Consider the following 22,222-nt stretch of genomic DNA (forward strand, 5'->3'; position numbering starts at 1 on the left):
CAATGTGAAATGGCAAAAGTTCAACAATGCAAAACCACAGTCACCTTTGCACCAACCTAATACGTTGTTTTGTTCTTTCGGGGAAAGGAAGGAGGTTGCATTATTACTGTTTACGTCCAGGTGAGTATAAGAGTTAAGCTTTTCTTTTTAGCTTCAGTTGACATCTGAGCCTGGGGCTGTCTCATTACTCCTGGGCACAGGCAGGCCTCCTCTTGTGTCTGCTGAATGTAAGAGTGCCTCATTACTGCTCCTGACACTATTGGGACTGGCCTTGTTATGCTGGGCAGTGATGAATGTCTTGACTGTCCTGGGTTTTCTCTGACTCCACTGCAAGTGCAGGAAGTGGAGGAAGGCTTTTAGGGAGTTATTGCCAGTAGAGACAAAAGTCTATGTTCCCCATGTGATCTGCATTGTCATTGAGGGGACGTGCTGACTGGCTCCCTGCTCAGCCTCTTTGACCACCTTTGAACATGTGAGTGGAAGTGGTGTCCAGTTTTCTGTGTGGTATTTGGCTGAAATCAAGTGGTTATTGTCTCAAAGTTTTATCTTGATAAACTTTCCTTCTCCTGATCCTCTGACCTTTAGGATTCATTTAAAGTTGATCATTGTAAGCCTTACAAAATTATAACGACTGTAAGATATACTGGAAGTTAAGGCATTCCTGAAATTTTAAACACTGTATTTTGATGTATGAAAATTAATTTTAATTTTGTCTTTGTGCTCTTTCCTTCAAAGGTGAAGATTTTGCAGAAGTACATCACAATTGGAATGTTCATAGCTCTGCTTCAGAGCATTCCAAAGGATATCATAACAGAGAATTCACAAGAGGATTTTCCCAGGGTAGATATCCTCAATCTTGCCCTAGCAGGCCCCCACCTCCACAGTTTTATAACGCAGAACACATGGTCCCTCAGGACCCTTCAGGATTTGCGCCACAGAGACAGGATAGCCCCATGATGCCACAGTATCCCTTCCCTCCTCCAGGGTTTGACATGCATAACTTCTCCCTCCCTCCCCCCCCACCCCCACCGCCTGCCTCTGCAAACATGGGCTGGGCTGCCCCTGCTGTGGCCCCTCACCCGATAATCCCCCTGCCCTACTCCCTAGCCCCACCTCCGCCCCCGCCACCCCTGCCTCTGCCCTCCTCTTCTGGAGATGGTAATTCTGCTCATTTTGGACCTTACTATTAGGTTGATCTGATCTGATACATTCCTGAGAAATGTGGACTTTTATGTACACACATGCGTATATATGTGGAAGCATTTTTTAAAAAGAGATTATAGAGCTAGATTTTTAAAGCATTGTAAATTAAAAAATAGTTCCTTCAGTTTTAGGTTGATATGTATTGTAACCTTTATGAAAATTTAATGTTAAACTTGTGGCGGGGAATCCAATTATGTAATATTTAATTAATTCTTTGAACCTTGCCTAATTAAATAGTATGCCTCAATTTAATAATCTGGGGCACCTTTCATCATGGATTAAAATATATTGACCATACTGATTATCTTCTTGGTATATCTGAAAATAAAATGTTAAGTCCTATTGAAAGCCTTTAAAATAAACTATTTTTATAAATATATTTTAAAAATTGACTCTGGTTGTAAATGCAGTTTACCAATACATTAAAATGTACCTTTTTTTTTTTTTTTTTAAAAGCAGGTGAAAATACAGAGAAGAAAAGCATTATTATGTCTTGGCAGAAGTCATGTGTATAATTAAAGTTAATATTTATTTATTTTGCATTGACAGGCTTTCCATTATCTGTGCAGATTTCCATTATTCAGGCATGATCCAGTAAACTTTACTGTTTAACTGCTTAAAGAGACACAAAGAGTATTCACAGTAAAATGCATTATTCATTCACAGTAATGTGCATTTACCAACAGCAAGGAGACTTGTGTGTCCATATGGATTTCCCAGATTCTTGGATGCCTGGCACAGATTAAGTGCTTAAAAAAAAACCTATTAAATGACAGACTGAATGTAGACTTTTAATTAAATAACCAGTGAATGTTATTTTACATGATTATGTACTCATGAAACATAAGTGTAAGGAAATCTTAGAATTTTAGAGATAGAAGAGGCTTTAAAAGTAGCCTAGAGTAGTCCTAATTTAATAACCTTGGAGCGGCCTAAGGACTCCAGAGAAGTCAAGTCACTAAGGTTGCCAGTGAGGCAGCAAGAAGATAAACTGAATTCTGATCTTCAGACCTGTACTTAATATTAAATTGGTGTTTTCCAATCTTTCATTCCTTGGCAGTCTTAGAAAATAATACTTGTTTGCTGGTTAGGGTAACCGGGTAATTTATCACAAGCATGTGGATTCTAGTTGCAGGTCCCCATTTTCTTCCCCCTCCCCCCGCCACCCCCAAAGGCTGAGGAGACTCTATTCAGGTTCTTGGGTCTTGAGATGAGAGGTTCTTGCTTTGGTGGTAACACTGGCTTAAACATGTGTTGTATTTCATGTTTCTTTTTTGAAATGATATTTATTGCAGTTTCTGTTTAGGAGTTGCCTTTATAGATCACAGCACAGTCTTACAGCATAGTAAAACACAGTCTTCTTTTGGTTGATGAAATATTTTAAGAGTTACATGAGGCTATATCTAAAAGCACTGAGGAAACCCCAAAACAGAAATTGTGAGATGTTGCCATTCAGTTGCAACAAGTTAGTGAGCTGTTATAATCCTCAAGGTATGTAAAAAATCTTTAGACCTCTGTTCAAAAGTAGACTGTAGATATTGACAATATCTATTTAATACCTGAAGAAACTTAGAGCTGAGTGATACCATTTGACTGCTGCCTTCAATTAAGCTGCTACCTTAGGTACTTAGGTCCAACTTGCCTTCCTCCCTATACTTATTTCAAGGCCTTTGAAACTTCAGAAATGACCTAAGCTTTGAATGATTTATTAAAAGTGCACATTCTTGAGTTTTATCCTAAGATTCAAATTTAGTAGATCTGAGATAAGATCTAGGAAACCACTTTTAACAGGTACCCCCAGGTGATGAATTTCAGGATTTATTCTTGGTCTGTGTGGATTTCAGGGTACATGTCTATTGCAACTTCTACACCCTTCCCTCTGGGACTGAAGGGAGTTGTTTAGGGTGGTAGTGAGGCTGTGGAGGGAGTTGGGGAAGAAGAGAGAAATAAAACTGGCTGCCTGAATTGTTCATGACAACTCACTCACTTGGTTCTGTTATATATATATTTTTTTAGCTGTACACATCTTTGGAGTTTAAGAGGAGGAACCCAAGTTTGGAAAAAAATATTATAATTTTCATCACCTTAATCTTAGAGTGCTGTTTTTAAAATCATATGGTCTTAGATCCTTAAATTACTAGCCAATATAAATACTTAGAATATTCTTCACATGCCATTTGTCATCTGAAATAGGCTATTCTTTAAGCCTTTTTTCTACAATGAAATAGATAGTCATTCACATTATAGCATACAGATAATGCTTCTGCATGTCTGTGTGTGTTGGTTGCTCAGTCTTGTCTGACTCTGCAACACATGGGCAGTAGCCCGCCAGGCGCCTCTGTCCATGGGATTTTCCAGGCAAGAATACTGGAGTGGGTTGCCATTTCCTTCTCCAGGGGATTTTCCTGACCCAGGGATTGAACCCGAATCTCCTGCATTGCAGGCAGATTCTTTACCATCTGAGCCATCAGGGAAGCCTTTTGCATGTCTTGTTATAAATAATGATAAAATGAAATAAAAATTATAGCCTAAGCTAATACGTTTATTTTATTAGATGAGTGTCTTTCTCCTTTTCCTTTCTTTAATGGAAAAGATAGTGAAGTCCTTGGTAATTGGATGACTTGTCCTCATGTTAGGAATAAAGACTGAAAGAACTGGGTTGAGACTCTAGTGTAGACCTAGAATAGGAGGTGCAGTACAGAACTTTGCAAAATACATTTCAGAAGCCTTATGGTTAAGTCATAAAGTTAAGTTCTAAAATGCACCCATCCTGCTGTGTAACTGAATGATTAGTAGGGCCTAGTTGTCATACCAGTTGGATGCACTGGCAGAGCCTGTGTACAGGGGTCTCACCTTTGCGAACGTTGAAGACTGCAAGATGCTTGTTCTTCCCTCTTTCCTTTCCCCTCCTCCTACCCATTCATTCTGACTTGTTACTCCCCACCCTCAACCCCCGCCTCGTCTTGTGCTACTTTCTCCTTGCTTGTTTAGAGTTGGTGAAACTCAAGTACATTAAAATTTCAAGACATAGGAAAAGGGTAGAGGGATTTCCCTGGAGGTCCAGTCGTTAAGACTTTGCCTTCCAGTGCTGGGGGTGTGGGTTCAGTCCCTGTTCAGAGAGCTGAGATCCCACAAACCCGCAGCCAAAAAGCTAAGAACATAACACAGCGATATAACAAATTCAGTAAAGACTTCAGTTAATAATGAATAGAATCTTGAGTTCCAGTCTATAATTTAATACTATTTGATTTTAAAAAAATGCATTTAAAATCCCCATATGCTAAAAATCTTAGTGTTTCTTAAGAACAAGTTTCCTTAAAGATTTGGGGAGGGAGAAAATCTTGGACATAATGTATCATTTAGATATATTCTATTGCAGCAATCATTGGCATTTGCTTTCAGTACTATGAATTTAAACATTTTAAGATGATATGATTAACTGGTTTAATGATCCCATTGTTGAGATATGATTCTTTTTCCATCTTTGCTACCAGGGAAACCCAAGGGAAAGTAAGTATGTTGTTAAACACTAGGTCTTTTTAAGAAAGGAATTAAAAACTAGATGAATGTTCTGCAGAGTCAGTTTGTATGTTCTTACAATATGTGTTCATAAAATCTTTCTGACATTGCCTATTTGATTCCAATGAATAAACTCTCAGGTCTATAAAAAAAAAAAATAGACAATAGAATGAATGCAAGCTGGAAAATAAAATGATTATGAGAAATTGTCCAGTTATGTTGCAGGTACTCTATGATTTAATACTGTCTGTATTTATGACAGTACATTCAGGGTAAAAGCAACAGCAGTACACATTTGTGTCCTTTTCTGCAGATAAATTGCCCTTATTCCAAAAGCCTTACTCATCAATCTGACCCAGCCAGATCCTAAATTTATGTAGCAATTATGTTCCAGAAAACCATGGAAACATTTACTATACTGTTCTGAAATTAAAGTTGAGAAATACCTTCTTAATACCACCTATCAGGCCAAAGTACTTGTTTTGAACTACTAGCAGCGATAAAATTTTCTCTCATCTTTGACTCTGCACTCCAGACATGTACAATTACTTAGTGTTCTGGAAATGAGGTACACAATTGTGTATCAAATGGTAAAATAATGAAAATGAATGAAAATGAAAACAATGAAAAGTTTCTTCTGCACATTCAATAAAGAAGTATACTTAATTATATTTTATATGTATACTTGCAAATATATGCATTTGAAAGTTAGTGCAAAAGCCTGATTATTATGCATATTTTAGTTCAGTACCTTTTATTTCTACTCATAAGGTTGATGAAATGGGAATAAATGTTACATTGACTTATTTTGTAGTTAGTTGCACTGTAACATCCCCCAGAAAGAGCAAACTGATGTGATAGGGTAAAAGCTTTTTATTTACATTGAAAATACAAGGGCTAAACATTGTTTCTAACACAAAGTGAAAATGAAAGTGAAGTTGCTCAGTCGTGTCTGACTCTTTGCAATCCATGGATTGTAGCCTACCAGGCTCCTTGGTCCATGGAATTTTCCAGGCAAGAGTACTGGAATGGGTTGCCATTTCTTTTTCCAGGACCCAGGGATCGAACCTGGGTTTCCCGCATTGCAGGCAGAGGTTTTACCATCTGAGCCACGAGGGAAGACTAACACAAAATATGGCCCAAATACTGGGACAGATACAAAGGAATGAAACTTTTTAGCAGAGAATCCCTATCAAAACGTGATGTATAGATGGTGGTGATCTGTAATGTTTAGATGATAGAAGTGAACTAATGTGTTCTCAGTATCCATAGCCACTGGCAGAACCATTGCTGCAGCTCTTGAAACCTTTCACGTGTGCTCCTGTGACACACGGGAGGGTGTTCTTCCCCATTGCACCACTCTCCAAATGTCTGCTTGACCATGCATCCTGCAGTGCTTTGTGTCAGGACATGGCAGTGTCAGCCTCGGGTGTGCCAGCTGTCTTAGTGGCTGATGCATTCAAAGCAAATGATTAATTTTATTTAATAGCAGTTTGGTTTTTGACCAACTGTAATTCCTGGTTGTTGTTCAGTCGCTAAGTCGTGTCCAACTCTGCAACCCCATGGACTGCAGCACACCAGGCTTCCCTGTCTGTTATTTCCCAAAGTTTGCTCAAACTCATGTTCATTAAGTTGGTGGTGCTGTCTAACCATCTTATCTTCTGTTGACCGCTTCTCCTGCCCTCAGTCTTCCACAGCATCAGGGTCTTTTCCTGTGAGTTGGCTCTTTGCATCAGGTGACCAGAACATTGGAGCATCAGTCCTTCCAATGAGTATTCAGGGTTGATTTCCTTTATGATTGACTGATTTGATCTCCTTGCTGTCTAAGGAACTCTCAAGAGTCTTTTCCAGCACCATAGTTCAAAAGTATCAATTCTTTGGCGCTCAGTCCTTATGGTTCAACTCTCACATCCATACATGACTACTGGAAAAAACCATAGCTTTGACTGTACAGACCTTTGTCAACAAAGTGATGTCTCTGCTTTTTAATAATTCCTGGTACTTTATTGCCAGTATCATAATTTCAAAATAAATCCTGTCCAGCAAAATTAGGGGTTTAAAATACAAGGGCAGAAGAAAATAATCTATAGGCATTAACTAATATGTTCAGATACTTTTTGAAATCTATGAAATTGCCTACAAAATTCATTTGGTTCAATCTAATATATGGACTCTAGAATGTGTTACTTCCCACATTTATTTTTCTCCAGTGAGCATCTCCCTGTCCCATATCCTACAGGACACATTTTAGAAACACTGTCACAGACATTTACTGGGGAAGCTCATGATGGAGCACATTTCTCAGATACACCTGGTCTTGCTAAGACAGTTTATTGGAGTTACAGCTGATCCTGGAGTCTGGCAGTAATGTTAAATACTTTGTATTAGGCTAGGAAACCACTATTTAATATAGACTCTTTGGTTCTTAACCTGTTCTCACCCCCTGTCCCCCACAGTGTACTGCTGCTGCTGAGTCACTTCAGTCGTGTCTGACTCTGTGCGACCCCATAGATGACAGCCCACCAGGCTCCCCCATCCCTGGGATTCTCCAGGCAAGAGCACTGGAGTGGGTTGCCATTTCCTTCTCCAATGTATGAAAGTGAAAAGTGAAAGTGAAGTCACTCAGTTGTGTCCAACTCTTAACGATCCCATGGACGGCAGCCTACCAGGCTCCTCCATCCATGAGATTTTCCAGGCAAGAGTACTGGAGTGGGTTGCCATTGCCTTCTCTGGCCACAGTGTACTAGAACCCAGTAAAAGCCTGGGACATTTACATTTTTCTAGAAAAGAAGCTTTCCTCTCTTTTTTTAAATTAATCTTTTTATTGAAGGATAATTGCTTTACAGAATTTTGTTGTTTTCTGTCAAACCTCAACATGAATCAGCCATAGGTACACATATATCCCCTCCCTTTTGAAACCCCTTCCCATCTCCCTCCCCATCCCACCCCACTGGATTGATACAGAGCCCCTGTTTGAGTTTCCTAAGCCATACAGCAAATTCCCCTTGGCTCTCTATTTTATATATGGTAATGTAAGTTTGCATGTTACTCTCTCCATACATCTCACCCTCTCCTCCCCCCTCCGCATGTCCATAAGTCTATTCTCTATGTCTGTTTCTCCATTGCTGCCCTGTTAATAAATTCTTCAGTACCATTTTTATATATTTTGTATATATGTGTTAGAATATGGTATTTATCTTTCTCTTTCTGATTCACATCACTCTGTATAATAGGTTCTAGGTTCATCCACCTCATTAGAAGTGCCTCAAAGGCATTCCTTTTTATGGTTGGGTATTATTCCATTGTGTATATGTACCACAAATTCTTTATCCTTTCATCTGTTGATGGACATCTAGGTTGCTTCCATGTTCTAGCTATTGCAAATAGTGCTGTAATGAACAATGGGATACATGTGTCTTTTTCAATTTTGGTTTCCTCAGGGTATATGCCTAAGAGTAGTATTGCTGGGTCATATGGTAGTTTTATTCCTAGTTTTTTAAGGAGTATCCATACCATCTTCCATAATAGCTTTATTAATTTACATTCACACCAACAGTGCAAGATCATTTCCTTTTCTCCACAGCCTCTCCAGCATCAATCATTGTAGACTTTTTGATGATGGCTAATCTGACTGGTGTGAGGTGATATCTCATACTTTTGATTTGCATTTCTCTAATAATGATGAATGTTGAGCATCTTTTCATGTGTTTGTTAGCCACCTGTATGTCTTCTTTGGAGAAATGTCTGTTTAGGTCTTTTTCCCACTTGTTGATTTGGTTGTTTGTTTTTCTGGTAGTGAGTTGTATGAGCTGCTTATATATTTTGTAAATTAATCCTTTGTCAGTTGTTTCATTTGCTATTATTTTCTCCCATTCTGAGGGTTGTCTTTTCACCTCGCTTGTAGTTTGCTTTGCTGTGCAGAAGCTTTTAAGCTTAATCAGACCCTACTTGTTTACTTTTGTTTTTATTTCTGTTACTCTAGGAGGTGGGTCAAAGAAGATCTTGCTTTGATTTATATCATCAAGTGTTCTGCCTGTGTTCTCCTCTAGGAGTTTTATAGTTTCTGGTCTTACATTTAGGTCTTTAATCTATTTTGAGTTTGTCTTTGTGTATGTTGTTAGGAAGTGTTCTAATTTCATTCTTTTACATGGAGCTGTCCAGTTTTCCCAGCACCATTTATTGAAGAGGCTGTCTTTGCCCCATTGTATATTCTTGCCTCCTTTGTCAAAAATAAGGTGCCCATAGGTTTATTTCTGGGCTTTCTATCTTGTTCCATTGGTCCATATTTCTGTTTTTGTGCCAGTACCATACTGTCTTGATGACTGTGAAAGTGAAAGTGAAGTCACTCAGTCGTGTCTGACTCTTTGCGACCCGTGGACTGTAGCCCACCAAGCTCTTCTGTCCATGGGGTTCTCCAGGCAAGAATACTGGAGTAGGTTGTCATTTCCTTCTCCATGATGACTGTAGTTTTGTAGTATAATCTGAAGTCAAGAAGGTTGATTCCTCCAGCTCCATTCTTTCTCAAGACTGCTTTGGCTATTCAAGATCTTTTGTGTTTCCATATGAATTGTGGAATTTTTTTGTTCTAGTTCTGTGAAAAATGTCATTGTTAATTTGATAGGGATCACATTGAATCTATAGATTGCATTTGGTAGTATAGTCATTTTCACCAGGAACATGGAATATCTGTCCATCTGTTTATATCTTTGATTTATTTCATTCAGTTCAGTTCAGTTCAGTCACTCAGTCATGTCCGACTCTTTGCGACCCCATGAATCGCAGCACGCCAGGCGTCCCTGTCCATTACCAACTCCCAGAGATCACTCAGACTCACATCCATCGAGTCAGTGATGCCATCCAGCCATCTCATCCTCTGTCGACCCCTTTTCCTCCTGCCCCCAATCCTTCCCAGCATCAGAGTCTTTTCCAATGAGTCAGCTCTTCGCATGAGGTGGCCAAAGTACTGGACTCTCAGCTTTAGTATCATTCCTTCCAAAGAAATCCCAGGGCTGATCTCCTTCAGAATGGACTGGTTGGATCTCCTTGCAGTCCAAGGGACTCTCAAGAGTCTTCTCCAACACCACAGTTCAAAAGCATCAATTCTTTGGTGCTCAGCCTTCTTCACAGTCCAACTCTCACATCCATACGTGACCACAGGAAAAACCATAACCTTGACTAGATGGACCTTTGTTGGCAAAGTAATGTCTCTGCTTTTGAATATGCTATCTAGGTTGGTCATAACTTTTCTTCCAAGGAGTAAGCGTCTTTTAATTTCATGGCTGCAGTCAACATCTGCAGTGATTTTGGAGCCCCCAAAAATAAAGTCTGACACTGTTTCCACTGTTTCCCCATCTATTTCTCATGAAGTAATGGACCAGATGCCATAATCTTCGTTTTCTGAATGTTGAGCTTTTGTACAGTTACTTTGTCTCTTTAGGTAAGTTTATTCCTAGATATTTTATTCTTTTTGTTGCAATGGTGAATGGAATTGATTCCTTAATTTCTCTTTCTGATTTTTCATTGTTAGTATATAGAAATGCAAGTGATTTCTGTGTATTGATTTTGCATCCTGCGACTTGGTTAAATTCACTGATTAGCTCTAGTAATTTTTCTGATACTATCTTTAGGGTTTTCTACATACAGTATCATGTCATCTGCAAAAAGTGAGAGCTTTGCTTCTTCTTTTCCAATCTGGATTCCTTTTATTTCTTTTTCTTCTCTGATTGCTGTAGCTAGGACTTCCAGAACTATATTGAATAATAGTGGTGAAAGTGAACACCCTTGTCTTGTTCCTGATCTTAGGGGGAATGCTTTCAGTTTTTCACCATTGAGAATAATGTTTGCTATAGGCTTATAGATAGCCTTTACTATGTTGAGGTAGATTCCTTCTATGCCCATTTTTTGAAGTGTTTTAATCATAAATGGGTGCTGAATTTTGTGAAAGGCTTTTTTGCATTTATTGAGATTATCATATGGTTTTTATCTTTTCAGTTTGTTAATAAGCTGTATCGCATTGATTGATTTGCGTATATTGAAGAATCCTTGCATCTCTGGAATAAATCCAACTTGATCATGGTGTATGAGGTTTTTGATGTGTTGCTGAATTCTGTTAGCTAAAATTTTTTTGGGGATTTTTGCATCTATGTTCATTAGAGATATTAGCCTGTAATTTTCTTTTTTTGTGTTGTCTTTGTTTGATTTTGGTATCAGGGTGCTGGTGGCCTCATAGAATGAGTTTGGAAGTGTTCCTTCCTTGGCAAATTTTTGAAAGAGTTTGCGAAAGATAGGCATTAGCTCTTCTCTAAATGTTTGATAGAATTCTCCTGTGAAGCCATCTGGTCCTGGACTTTTGTTTTTTGGGAGATTTTTGATCACAGCTTCAATTTCACTGCTTATAATTGGGTTGTTCATAATTTCTATATCTTCCTGGTTCAGTCTTGGAAGATTGGGCTTTTCTAAGAATCTGTCCATTTATTCCAGGTTATCCATTTTATTGCCATATAGTTGTTCTTAATATTCTCTTATAAACCTTTGTATTTCTGCATTGTCTGTTTTAACCTCTCCTTTTTCATTTTTAATTTTGCTGATTTGATTCTTCTTTTTTTTCTTTGATGAATCAGGCTAAAGGTTTGTCAATTTTGTTTATCTTCTCAAAGAACCAGCTTTTAGTTTTACTAATCTTTACTATTGTTTCTTTCATTTCTTTTTCATTTATTTCTGCTTGGACCTTTAAGACTTCTTTCCTTCTACTAACTTTGGAGTTTTTTTCCTTCTTTTTCCAGTTGTTTTAGATGTAAAGCTAGGCTGTCTATTTGATTTTTCTTGTTTCTTGAGGTAGGATTGTATTGCTATGAACTATGCTCTTAGAACTGCTTTTGCTGCATCCCGTAGGTTTTGTGTTGTGTTTTTATTGTCATTTTTTTCTAGAAATTTTTAAATTTCCCTTTTGATTTCTTCAGTAACCTGTTGATTATTTAGAAAAGTGTTGTTTAATCTCCATGTGTTTGTGTTTCTTACATTTTTTTCCCTTGTAGTTGATATCTAGTCTCATAGTGTTGTGGTTGGAGAAGATGCTTGATATGATTCAGTTTTCTTAAATTTACTGAGGTTTGATTTGTGACTCAAGATGTGGGCTATCCTGGAGAATGTTCCATGTGCACTTGAGAAGAAGGTGTATTCTTCTGTATTTGGATGGAATGTCCTGAAGATATCAATGAGATCTCTTGCTATCAATGAGATCTCATCTAATGTATCATTTAAGACTTGTGTTTCCTTATTAATTTTCTTTTTTGATGATCTGTCCATTGGTGTGAGTGGGGTGTTAAAGTCTCCTACTATTATTTTGTTACTGTCAATTTCTCCTTTTATGTCTGTTAGTGTTTGTCTTTGGAGAAGGCAATGGCAACCCACTCCAGTACTCTTGTCTGGAAAATCCCATGGATGGAGGAGCCTGGTAGGCTGCGGTCCATGGGATCACTAAGAGTTGGACACGACTGAGTGACTTCACTTTCACTTTTCACTTTCATGCATTGGAGAAGGAAATGGCAACCCACTCCAGTGTTCTTACATGAAGAATCCCAGGGATGGGGGAGCCTGGTGGGCTGCTGTCTATGGAGTCTCACAGAGTTGGACACAACTCAAGCGACTTAGCAGCAGCAGCAGCAGTGTTTCTCTTATGTATTGAGGTGCTCCTATGTTGGGTGCATAGATATTTACAATTGTTATGTCTTCCTCTTGGATTTATCCCTAGATCATTATGTAGTGTCCTGCCTTATCTGTTGTAATATTCTTTATTTTAAGGTCTATTTTGTCTGATATGAGAATTGCTACTCCCAGCATTCTTTTGCTTCCCATTTGCATGGAATATATTTTTCCATCCTCTCACCTTCAGCCTATATGTGTCTTATTTTTGTATCCATTCAGCCACTCTGTGTCTTTTGGTTGGAAAAATTAATCTAATTATATTTAAAGAAATTATTGATATATATGTTCCTATTGCCATTTTCTTAATTGTTTGGGGTTGATTTTGTAGATCTTTTTTCTTCTTTTGTATTCCTTGACTATATAAGTCCCTTTAACATTTGTTGTAATGCGAGTTTGGTGGTACTGAGTTCGATTTTGCTTGTCTGAAAAGCTTTTGGTTTCTTTATCAATTTTGAATGAGACTCTTGCTGGGTACAGTTACCTTGGTTTTAGCTTTTTCCCTTTCAGTACTTTAAATATATCCTGCTATTCCCTTCTGGCCTGCAGAGTTTCTTCTGAAAGATCCACTGTTAAACGTATGGGGTTTCCCTTGTATGTTACTTGTTGTTTTTCCCTTGCTGCTTTTCATATTCTTTCTTTGTGTTTAGTCTTTGTTAGTTTGATTAGTATGTGTCTTAGTGTGTTTTTCCTTCGGTTTATCTTGTATGAGACTCTGCACCTCTTGGACTTGATTGACTATTTACTTTTCCATGTTGGGGATATTTTCAACAACTATAATCTCTTCAAAAATTTTTTCATACCCTTTCTTTTTCTCTTCTTCTTCTGGGACCCCTATCATTCGAATGTTGGTGTGTTTGACCTTGTCCCAGAGGTCTCTGAGACTCTCCTCAGTTCTTTTCATTCTTTTTACTTTTTTCTGCTCTTCAGAAGTTATTTCCACCATTTTATCTTCCAGCTCACCAATTCGTTCTTCTGCTTCAGATATTCTGCTATTGATTCCTTCCAGAGTAGTTTTTAATTTCAGTAATTGTGTTGTTTGCTTTGTTAATTGATTCTTGCATTTTCTCCATTTTGTTTTCAAGGCTTTTGATCATCTTTACTATCATTATTCTGAATTCTTTTTTAGGTAGTTTGCCTAGATCCTCTTTTTTTTTTTTTTGACTTCTGTGTTTCTAATTTGTTCCTTCATTTGTGTAGTATTTCTCTGCCTTTTCATTATTATTATTATTTAACTTACTGTGTTTGAGGTCACCTTTTCCCAGGCTTCAAGGTTGAATTCTTTCTTCCTTTTAATTTCCACCCTCTGAAAGTTGGTCCAGTGGTTTTTGTAAGCTTTATATAGGATGAGATTTGTGCTGAGATTTTTTTGTTGGTTTGCTTGTTTTTCCTCTAAAGGGCAAGGCTGAGTGAGGTGCTAATCCTGTCTGCTGATGATTGGGTTTGTATTTTTGTTTTGTTTGTTGCTTAGATGAGGCATCCTGCACAGGATGCTACTGGTGGTTGTGTGATGCTGGGTCTTATTTTCAAGTGGTTTCCTTTGTGTGAGTCCTCACTATTTGATACTCCCTAGGGTTAGTTCTGGAGAAGGCAGTGGCAACCCACTCCAGTATTCTTGCCTGGAAAATCCCACGGACAGAGGAGCCTGGTAGGCTGCAGTCCATGGGGTCGCTAGGAGTCAGACACGACTGACCGACTTCACTTTCACTCTTCACTTTCCTGCATTGGAGAAGGAAATGGCAACCCACTCCAGTGTTCTTGCCTGGAGAATCCCAGGGATGGGGAGCCTGATGGGCTGCCGTCTATGGGGTCGCATAGAGTCCGACACGACTGAAGCAACTTAGCAGCAGCAGCAGCAGCAGGGTTAGTTCTCTGGTAGTTTAAAGTCTTGGAGTCAGTGCTCCCACTCCAAAGGCTCGGGGCTTGATCTCTGATCAGGAACGAAGATTCCACAAGTGGTTTATTATGGCATTAAGTGAGATTAAAACAAATATCCAAAAATGAGAAACCAAAGATGAGCCCCAGACAAATGGTAGTTATAAAATCAGATAAATAATAATTAAAATAATGGAATATACATATACACCCATAAGCAAAGTCAAAACACTCCAACAAAAATAAAGTACAATAGATTGACCCTGTAAACAAAGGAAACCAAAGATTATATCTACCAGTTAAGAACAAAACTAAAGCACAAACTGGAAAACAAAACTAAAGTAAGGTGCCAATTGGGGAATAAAGCAATGAAAATAAAACTAACAAATATGTTGAGCAGAAAGGAATGAAAGAAAAGAAAGAAAAATATATAAATTTAAATAGAGGTAGATAAAGATTTATATACATTGAAGATTAACTGCAAGGGGAAAAGAACAGTAGGAAAAGCAAACAGTAATAAATGTAGAAAAGATAATAGGTTTTAAAAAATTTAAAAAGGGGGGGAAAAAAAAAGACTCCACAGAACTGCAAAAGCCCAAAGTAGAGGCAGAGGTTTATAATAACAATAAAAAAGTGTGACTAAGAAAAAGCTCAAAAGCTTAATAGACTTTGTAGTGCCAATAAAATCGTCAACCACAACAGAGGGAGGGAGAGAAAAGAAAAAAATCCACAAGAATCTACAGAACAAGTGAAACCATAAGAATAATAAATGTTTTTCTTGAGTCACTGCTGTCAGAATCCTTTCCCTCCCTGGGAGTCACAATCCACCTCACCTCCCTAGGATGCCCTCCAACACTGTGCTGATCTCTGGACCTGCTGTGGGGGCAGCTCGGATTCTAATCTGGTCCTACTCCTGTGTGTGCTTGCCTCCAGTGTCCACAGCTCTCAGAACTAGTGCCTTTTCTTTTGTGGGAGCTCTCAATGTCCTTTTATATATTCCATAGACACAGAGTCTGCCTAGTTGATCATGTGGATTTAAGCCTAGTTGATTATGTGGATTTAATCTGCAGCTTGTACAGCTGGTGGGAAGGTTTTGGATCTTCTTTGTTAGCCACACTGCCCCTGGGTTTCAGTTGTTTTATTTCCACCTCTGCATGTGGGTCATCCACTGGGGTTTGCTCCTGAGGCTGCCCTGGAGGACTTGAGTTTGCCTCTGTGCAGGCCAGGTATGGAGGTGGTGCAGCTGCTTGGGTTGCAGGGGTTCTGGCAGTACCAGATATTCAGGTGAATTGGTGGCTAGGGCAATAGGAAATATAGTGCTCTAGAAGGGTATGGGAACCAGTATTGGCCAATACGCTCCAGTATTCTTAACTAGAGAACCCCCCTTACAGAGAAGCCTGGCAGGGCCACAGTCTACAGGGTCACAAAGAGTTGGACATGACCAAAGTGACCCTGTGTGTATAGACAAAAGATGTTTTTTTTTTGCCTGTGGCAGCTGTGCCCCAGTGAGAGTTGAGTGTGAAGGTGGCGCAGCTGCTTGGCTTGCAGGGACCCTGGTAGTGCCAAGTGTATAGCGACACAGCCTGCCTCTACCACAGGAATTACGGCCCTATCTGAGTCTTTTCTTGAGCCTCTTGTAGCTGGCGATCAGAAGGCCTCTTTGTCCAGTCTTTCTCCGTAGCTCTGCCTGTTCAGGCAGTTCTTTCCTTTTGTTTGTAAAGAGAGAAGGGGCTGGAGAGAGTCTCAAGTTTTTCTCCTTTTAGAGCAAGTATATATAACAAATGGTTTTTAGATTTGATAGTTCACAAGTCCTTTAAAAAAAAAAATTATGAACTCCCAAAGCTGTATTCACAGTTTACATTGGGAGACATTGAATTACGAAGCTAAAATCTCTATAAAAATGCTTCTGATTTCTTACAGAATTTTTATATCTGCAAAACTGTATCTGTGGATACATTCAAATTAAAGAAACGTTGGCCTCAACAATGTTGGATTTCAAATGGCTTTATAAGCAAAACTTCCAAATAATTGTAGCCAGGGAAAAAGGAAATATTTAATGGTCTTACACATCTAGATAATGTCTTCCCAATGTTTCTGCCCAATGGTGAATTTATGATTTAGACTGAACAGGAAGTCATTCTTACACTAAAAGAAAGGAGAAACATCTATAGCTTAACAAATTTAATTGTCAGTCTCCATTTAAAAAAGCTCTCTCCGGGCATACTGTGATGAGGAGTGATATTTGGGTGTTTGCAAAATCTAAGAACATTCTACAAAGACAAAAAATGCCTGTGCACAAGAACAACAAAACAATAGTTCATGTGGTAACTAAACAGCTGGTGTCTAGAGAAGACAAAGTTTTAATTGATCAAGTAGCTGCTGGCAGAAAACATTACCGTGGAAGTAAAGATTAAGGACTTTGCATTAGGCAATTATTGTAAGTTGACTGGAGAGTTTGCAGGAAAAAAGAGATAAACTCAGGGCTTTAAGTTCTAATCCTTCAACCTGAGTAAGGACCAAGAAAATTGTTCTTATCCTGGTGTAAACAAAGACAAAGCCAACTGCCTTCACAAAGCTATCTCCTGATAACTGCAACACTGGGATTGCTGGAAACCAGACCTAGGACTGATCCTGTGGTTGCCTGAATTTAAAAATACAACACTGTGAATGAACCTCAGAAACATATTGTAGGAACTTTCATGATGGTCCAGTGGTTAAGACTTTGCTTCTAATGCAGAGCGTGTAGATTTGATTCCTGGTCAAGGAGCTAAGATCCTGCATGCCTTGAGGCCAAAAAAAAAAAAAAAAACCAAAACATAAAACAGGAATGGTATCGTAACAAATTCAATAAAGACTTTAGAAAACATTGGCCCATATCTAAAAAATTAAAAAGAAAAACAAAAACGGTAAAGCAAAACTGCCATATACAAAAAGAGTAAAAGTACATTGATTCCACTTAAGAAAAGATGAAAAAGGCAAAGTTAAAACCACCTATTCGAATCTTTAGACTTCAGGGATACAAGTTTTGGTAGCACAGCTATTAAAAATGGGGAAAAAAAAGATAGCAAGAAAATAATTATGAATGTTAGGAAAGTAAATGTCATTTACAGTGAGGAAGGGAATAACTGTTGGGGAAGGGCAAGGGTGGGGGGGCCCTTCTATGTTGCTGGCTATACCTTGTTTATTCCTCCGGATAGAGTTATGTGGGTGATTGCTCTGTGATAATTTATTTGGCTGTACATTTATGTTCTATGAAATTCCAGATGTGTGTATTATTGTTCAAAGTCAAAAGGATTAAACAACCCTGGATGGCTTCACATCCCATTCAGAGAAAAAAGACAAGGTCCTTAAATGACTTGCAAGTCCCTAATGATCTGCCCGCCTCCCTCCCCCCCCCCCCCCGCCCCCGCCCCTCTTAAATGATTTCTCAGTTCTTCCTTTTTTCTCATTCTGTTCCTGAAGCTGCACATGAATGTGACTGGAGAAAACCAAACTATCATGCTGAAATTCCTCAGTACTACCCCTAAAATGCACCCTTAGAGCTGCCTGGAAATGCACCATATTTCCCAAGACTATTCACCAGTCCCACCTAGGTGGCAATTTTACAACACTCAGTCTCCAAGCCCTCCACTTCCCTCACCCCATATTTCACTGTCCTGGATACCGATTTTGAATGCCTCTGTACTGAGAAAATGGAAAAAATTCTTTGTGGTGGACATACAGATGTATTATCCACATCATCCCTTCAGGAAGAGTCATTGAGACTTCCCCAATGGTCCAGGGACTTAAGACGCCACACTCCCAATATTGAAAGCCCAGTTTTGATACCTGGTCAAGGAACTAGATCCCACATGCTGCAGCTAAGAGTTTGCAACTAAAGATCTCGTATGAAGATCAAATATCCCATGTGGCACAACTAGGACCTGACACAGCAAAGGAAGGAAGGGAAGGAGGGAGGGATGGAGGGAAGAGGGAAGAAAGAAAAGAAAAGTTTTGGGGGAAGTGGGTAGCAGCAGTGTAAAGACAGTTAAGTTCAGTCGCTCAGTCATGTCCGACTCTTTGAGACCCCCATGGACTGCAGCACGCCAGGTCTCCCTGTCCATCACCAACTCCCAGAGCTTATTCAAACTCATGTCCATTGAGTCGGTGATACCATCCAACCATCTCATCCTCTGTCATCCCCTTCTCCTCCTGGTTTCAATCTTTCCCAGCATCAGGGTCTTTACCAATGAGGCAGCTCTTCGCATCAGGTGGCCAAAGTATTGGAGTTTCAGCTTCAACATCAGTCTTTCACCAAGGGACAAATCCAAAGTTGTCTTTGGAGTTGATACGGCTTTGCCAGGCATGCACTGTACTTTGAATTTTCCTGCCAGCCAATCCTGTTCCCTCCCACTTCTCTCTATAGCTGTCGATCCCTCATAAATATTCAGCATTCCAAACTCCAACTGAATTTTCTTCCTGAGAACTGTCTGTGACACAGAGCATCCAGACTCCCATCACCATGTCCATCTACTGCACTTCTTCCTTGCAAAGTCCTATGACTATCTTCTTTAAGTAGAGCTCTTATTTAAAACAATCACATCATTTGTGCTCTGTTGCTTACTCAGACATCACTCTAGCAATTCTCTCCTCTCGCCTCTGACATCATCAATCTTTCCTTATTGAAAAAATTGCTATTGTCTGTCCCATCCTATAATTAAAAAGAAATCATTATTTTGGCCCACTTTACCAGTTACTGCTCTATTTCTCTGCTCTCTTTTGTAAAAAAAAGAAAAAAAAAAAAAAAGATTTTAAACATGATTTATAATCCCAGTCCCCAGTTCTCTCATCTCTCTTTATTCTAATCAGGATTTTGCTCCCACTGATATTCCCACTCTTGTTAAAACCATCCCATGCCTCCTACAATGCCAACTACCATGGTCTGACTTCAGCCTTCATACTTCACTTCTTTTCATGGTTGATAATTTTCTGCTTTTTGCAACTTATTCCAGTTGGCTTCTAGGATGTCAGGTTCTCTTGTTTATGCTACCTCACTGGCCACTGGCTTTCTCAGATGGGGCACCTGTTCCACAATTTGCCTGGATGAAAGCACCCGGTGTCCTGGAAATGTGTAGGGAGGGGCTTTGCTGTTAGTCTCCTTTGCTGGTTTGCTCTTTGCTCTGAGTCTTATAGGGCAGAGTGACAGAGCTCTGTGCTTGATGCATTTCTATTCCCCAGTTATACTCATCTCTCCCCCAGACTTCCCTCCATGTTGGAATTTCACAGAGTTCCTGACATTTCCACTTGGATGACTAATCAGCACCTTAAAGTGTCCTTAACGCACCACCTCTGAGTTATCTGTTCTCACTTGCTCCACTAGAAGGGTCTGCTTTCTCAGTGGTGATAACTCCATCCTTCCAGTGACTCAAGCCTCAGATACCTGATTCAAAACAAGCCAAAGAGAAAATCAGTGCGGATTGCATATTTTACTTTATGCTCAGAGATGGGGAGGGAATGATGGTTAAGGTAGAGAAGCAAGCTACTTTCCAATATCCTAGGAGAAATTCTCTGGGTTTCAGTACTTCAAATGGGTTGACAACTTGGCAAGACCAAAGTAGTTAACTCTTCTACATCCCTTTCCACTGATAATTTTCCCTCCTTCCTTTGACTAAGGTGTTACCAAACTCGGGTCTGACTGCTTGCCACTTGAAAAGCAGCATATGAGAGAGAGAAATGTTGGTAGAAAGTAAAGTTGCTTTTAATCAGAATGCCGACATCCGGGAGATGGTGGACTCGGTGTTCCCCATAATCATCTCTGAAGATTCCATTGGGCCATGAAGGTTTATAAAAGGAAACAGGCAAGTGACCCCAGCTAATCATTGAGATGGAAGTCAGAGTCATCACTATCCCCCACAGTGTGCAGGCTTGTCAGCTCCTTGTTGCCTTTCTTCAGATGCTATCTTGTTCACACAGTTTGTTCCCAAGATTACCGAAGGGGAAGCTGGAGAAGAGATTTGGTTATCTGTTAAATACTTATTCTTCAGTTCTACTTCTTTGATCTACAGAAAGCACCAACAAGATAGGCAAGGTATCATGTGCTCCAAAGATTTGAAAGGTGTGCTTGGACTGGAGATGAGTAGAGCATGGGGTCCCTGGTTTAATGTTAGTGACAAAAGGGCTTCTGCAGAGAGCTGCTTACAAGGATATTCATCTATTTATTTAGCATCAAGTCAATTTTTCTGCTTTATATCTAGAAGAATATATTCTACCTCTGTCATTAATAAAATAAATGATAGGTGGGCAGTAGAGTAGCATCCAGAAATCTACCCCAAAAGGAGAGATATTTGCAAAACCCACTTAGATAAGGAGTTTTCTGAAGAGCCTTTAAAGAGTTATTCTTGGCCTTAACTAGTTATTGTAAAAGAGAGAAATACACTCAGGTGGCCTTTAATCCATTTTCTAAATACAAATAGTCCCTGGGGCTGCATGATCCCTGGGAATACAGATATAAATACCTTTTTATAAAGTGGTTAGAGCTCGACATTGGTGGGTTCAAAATATCTACACTAGAGTTTAGCTTGATGGAAACAAAAAGAGGAAAACACGTATATAAGTGATATCCTATGGTATTAGTCTCTCTTTCTGACTACTTCACTGAGCACGATAATGTTTGGAATATGACACAAATGAATCTGCCTATAAACCAGAAACAGACTCACACAGAGAACAGACTTGTGGTTGCCAAGGGGGGCGGGGAGTGGGGAGAAGGAGTGGGAGTTTGGGCTTAGCAGATGTAAACTATGACACATAAGATGGATCAGCAGCAAGGTCCTACCATGTAGCACAGGGAACTAACTATATTCAATAGTATCCTATGGTAAACCATCATGGAAAAGGATATAAAGAAAAATGTATATAAATGTATAACTGAGTCACTTTGCTATACAGCAGAAATTAATACACCATTGTAAATCAAATGTATTTCAATAAAACACATTTAAAAGAAGGGGGAAAAGCAAAAGCAAAACTAAAATTCAGCTTGAAATCTGTAGAAATGCATTGAAATACGTGTGTACCACTTTTGCTTTATCTTAAGTTTCCAGAGCTGAAAAAAGAGTCAAAAACCTTTCAAATTCCTTTTGAAGTTAAGAGCCTCCAATCACTCTCAGAGGCTGGCAATGACTTTTAAACAAATGTTGAGTGTGAGTAATCCCAAGGGGCATCTTTCTGTGTCAGTTGATGTCAGATTTCTGCTCCCCATGGAGAAGCTCTCTCCTTCCTATAGTGGATCCTGTTGTTGCCACAGAAACAAGTTGTGGCAGGTTGTTCTTGGTTCTATGAGGTCAGTCATTATGACTTTGTACCCTCATAGTTACACCTGTGTTCTTCTCTGAGTCCGTAAATGTTATTTCCTTTATTAGGATAGGAAAACACTTTAAATAAATATTAGACTCACAGTGAGGATTTTTTCTTCCTAGAAAAATGGAAATGCTATAGACAGTAGAAATAAAAGAATTTTAATGAATTCAGAGTGAATATTTCCAACTTCTTTTCCTCCTTCCACCAAATGAGTAAGTGTCAATTGTAGGCTAACATTTTAGGATAATCTAGTCAGGTTGTATAAGCTTTTTAAGTATGAAATTGATTTAAGCACTTCATTTTTGGCATACTTGTGACTTTTATATTGGGGTGGAGTATATGAGGGTAAGAGGTGATGGAAGAAGAATGACATGCTCTTGAACAAGTACTTGAAAGAAGCTGTTGCCTCTAGTAATCGTCTCTCAGCCCTTTCGAGATCAAGTCTCTACTTGGGCAAAAAGAAGTTGGGAGAAAAGTATCAAAACCTTGTCTGGTGAAGCTACTTTAATGAAGAGCTTGTTTCTGTTCCAAGCAGAAATGACTCAGAATGTGAGAGCATGGAGCTTTCTAAAGAAGTTATTGCCCA

At 39.1% G+C, this 22,222-nt stretch overlaps 1 protein-coding gene and 1 long non-coding RNA gene across 2 annotated transcripts in view; one reads left to right on the forward strand and one right to left on the reverse strand.

The window, feature by feature from the left end:
* The window catches only part of NAF1 (nuclear assembly factor 1 ribonucleoprotein), a 50,421-nt gene extending 48,836 nt beyond the window's left edge, over window positions 1–1,585 (forward strand). Inside the window, exon 8 of the mRNA NM_001075652.2 lies at window positions 736–1,585. Within this exon, the coding sequence (NP_001069120.2) occupies window positions 736–1,190 (455 nt within the window). The 3' untranslated portion in view covers window positions 1,191–1,585. The remainder of the gene's footprint in view (window positions 1–735) is intronic.
* An 18,159-nt stretch (window positions 1,586–19,744) lies between these two features.
* Window positions 19,745–21,630, reverse strand: LOC112447026 (uncharacterized). Its single transcript, XR_003035045.2, has 2 exons — window positions 21,403–21,630; window positions 19,745–20,278 (listed from the first exon to the last, which is right to left on the reverse strand). It is a non-coding gene; the product is annotated as an uncharacterized lncRNA (long non-coding RNA).
* Window positions 21,631–22,222: the final 592 nt, after the last annotated feature.

This window comes from Bos taurus, chromosome 6 (assembly GCF_002263795.3).
Source record: "Bos taurus isolate L1 Dominette 01449 registration number 42190680 breed Hereford chromosome 6, ARS-UCD2.0, whole genome shotgun sequence".
NCBI classification, from domain to species: Eukaryota; Metazoa; Chordata; class Mammalia; order Artiodactyla; family Bovidae; genus Bos; species Bos taurus.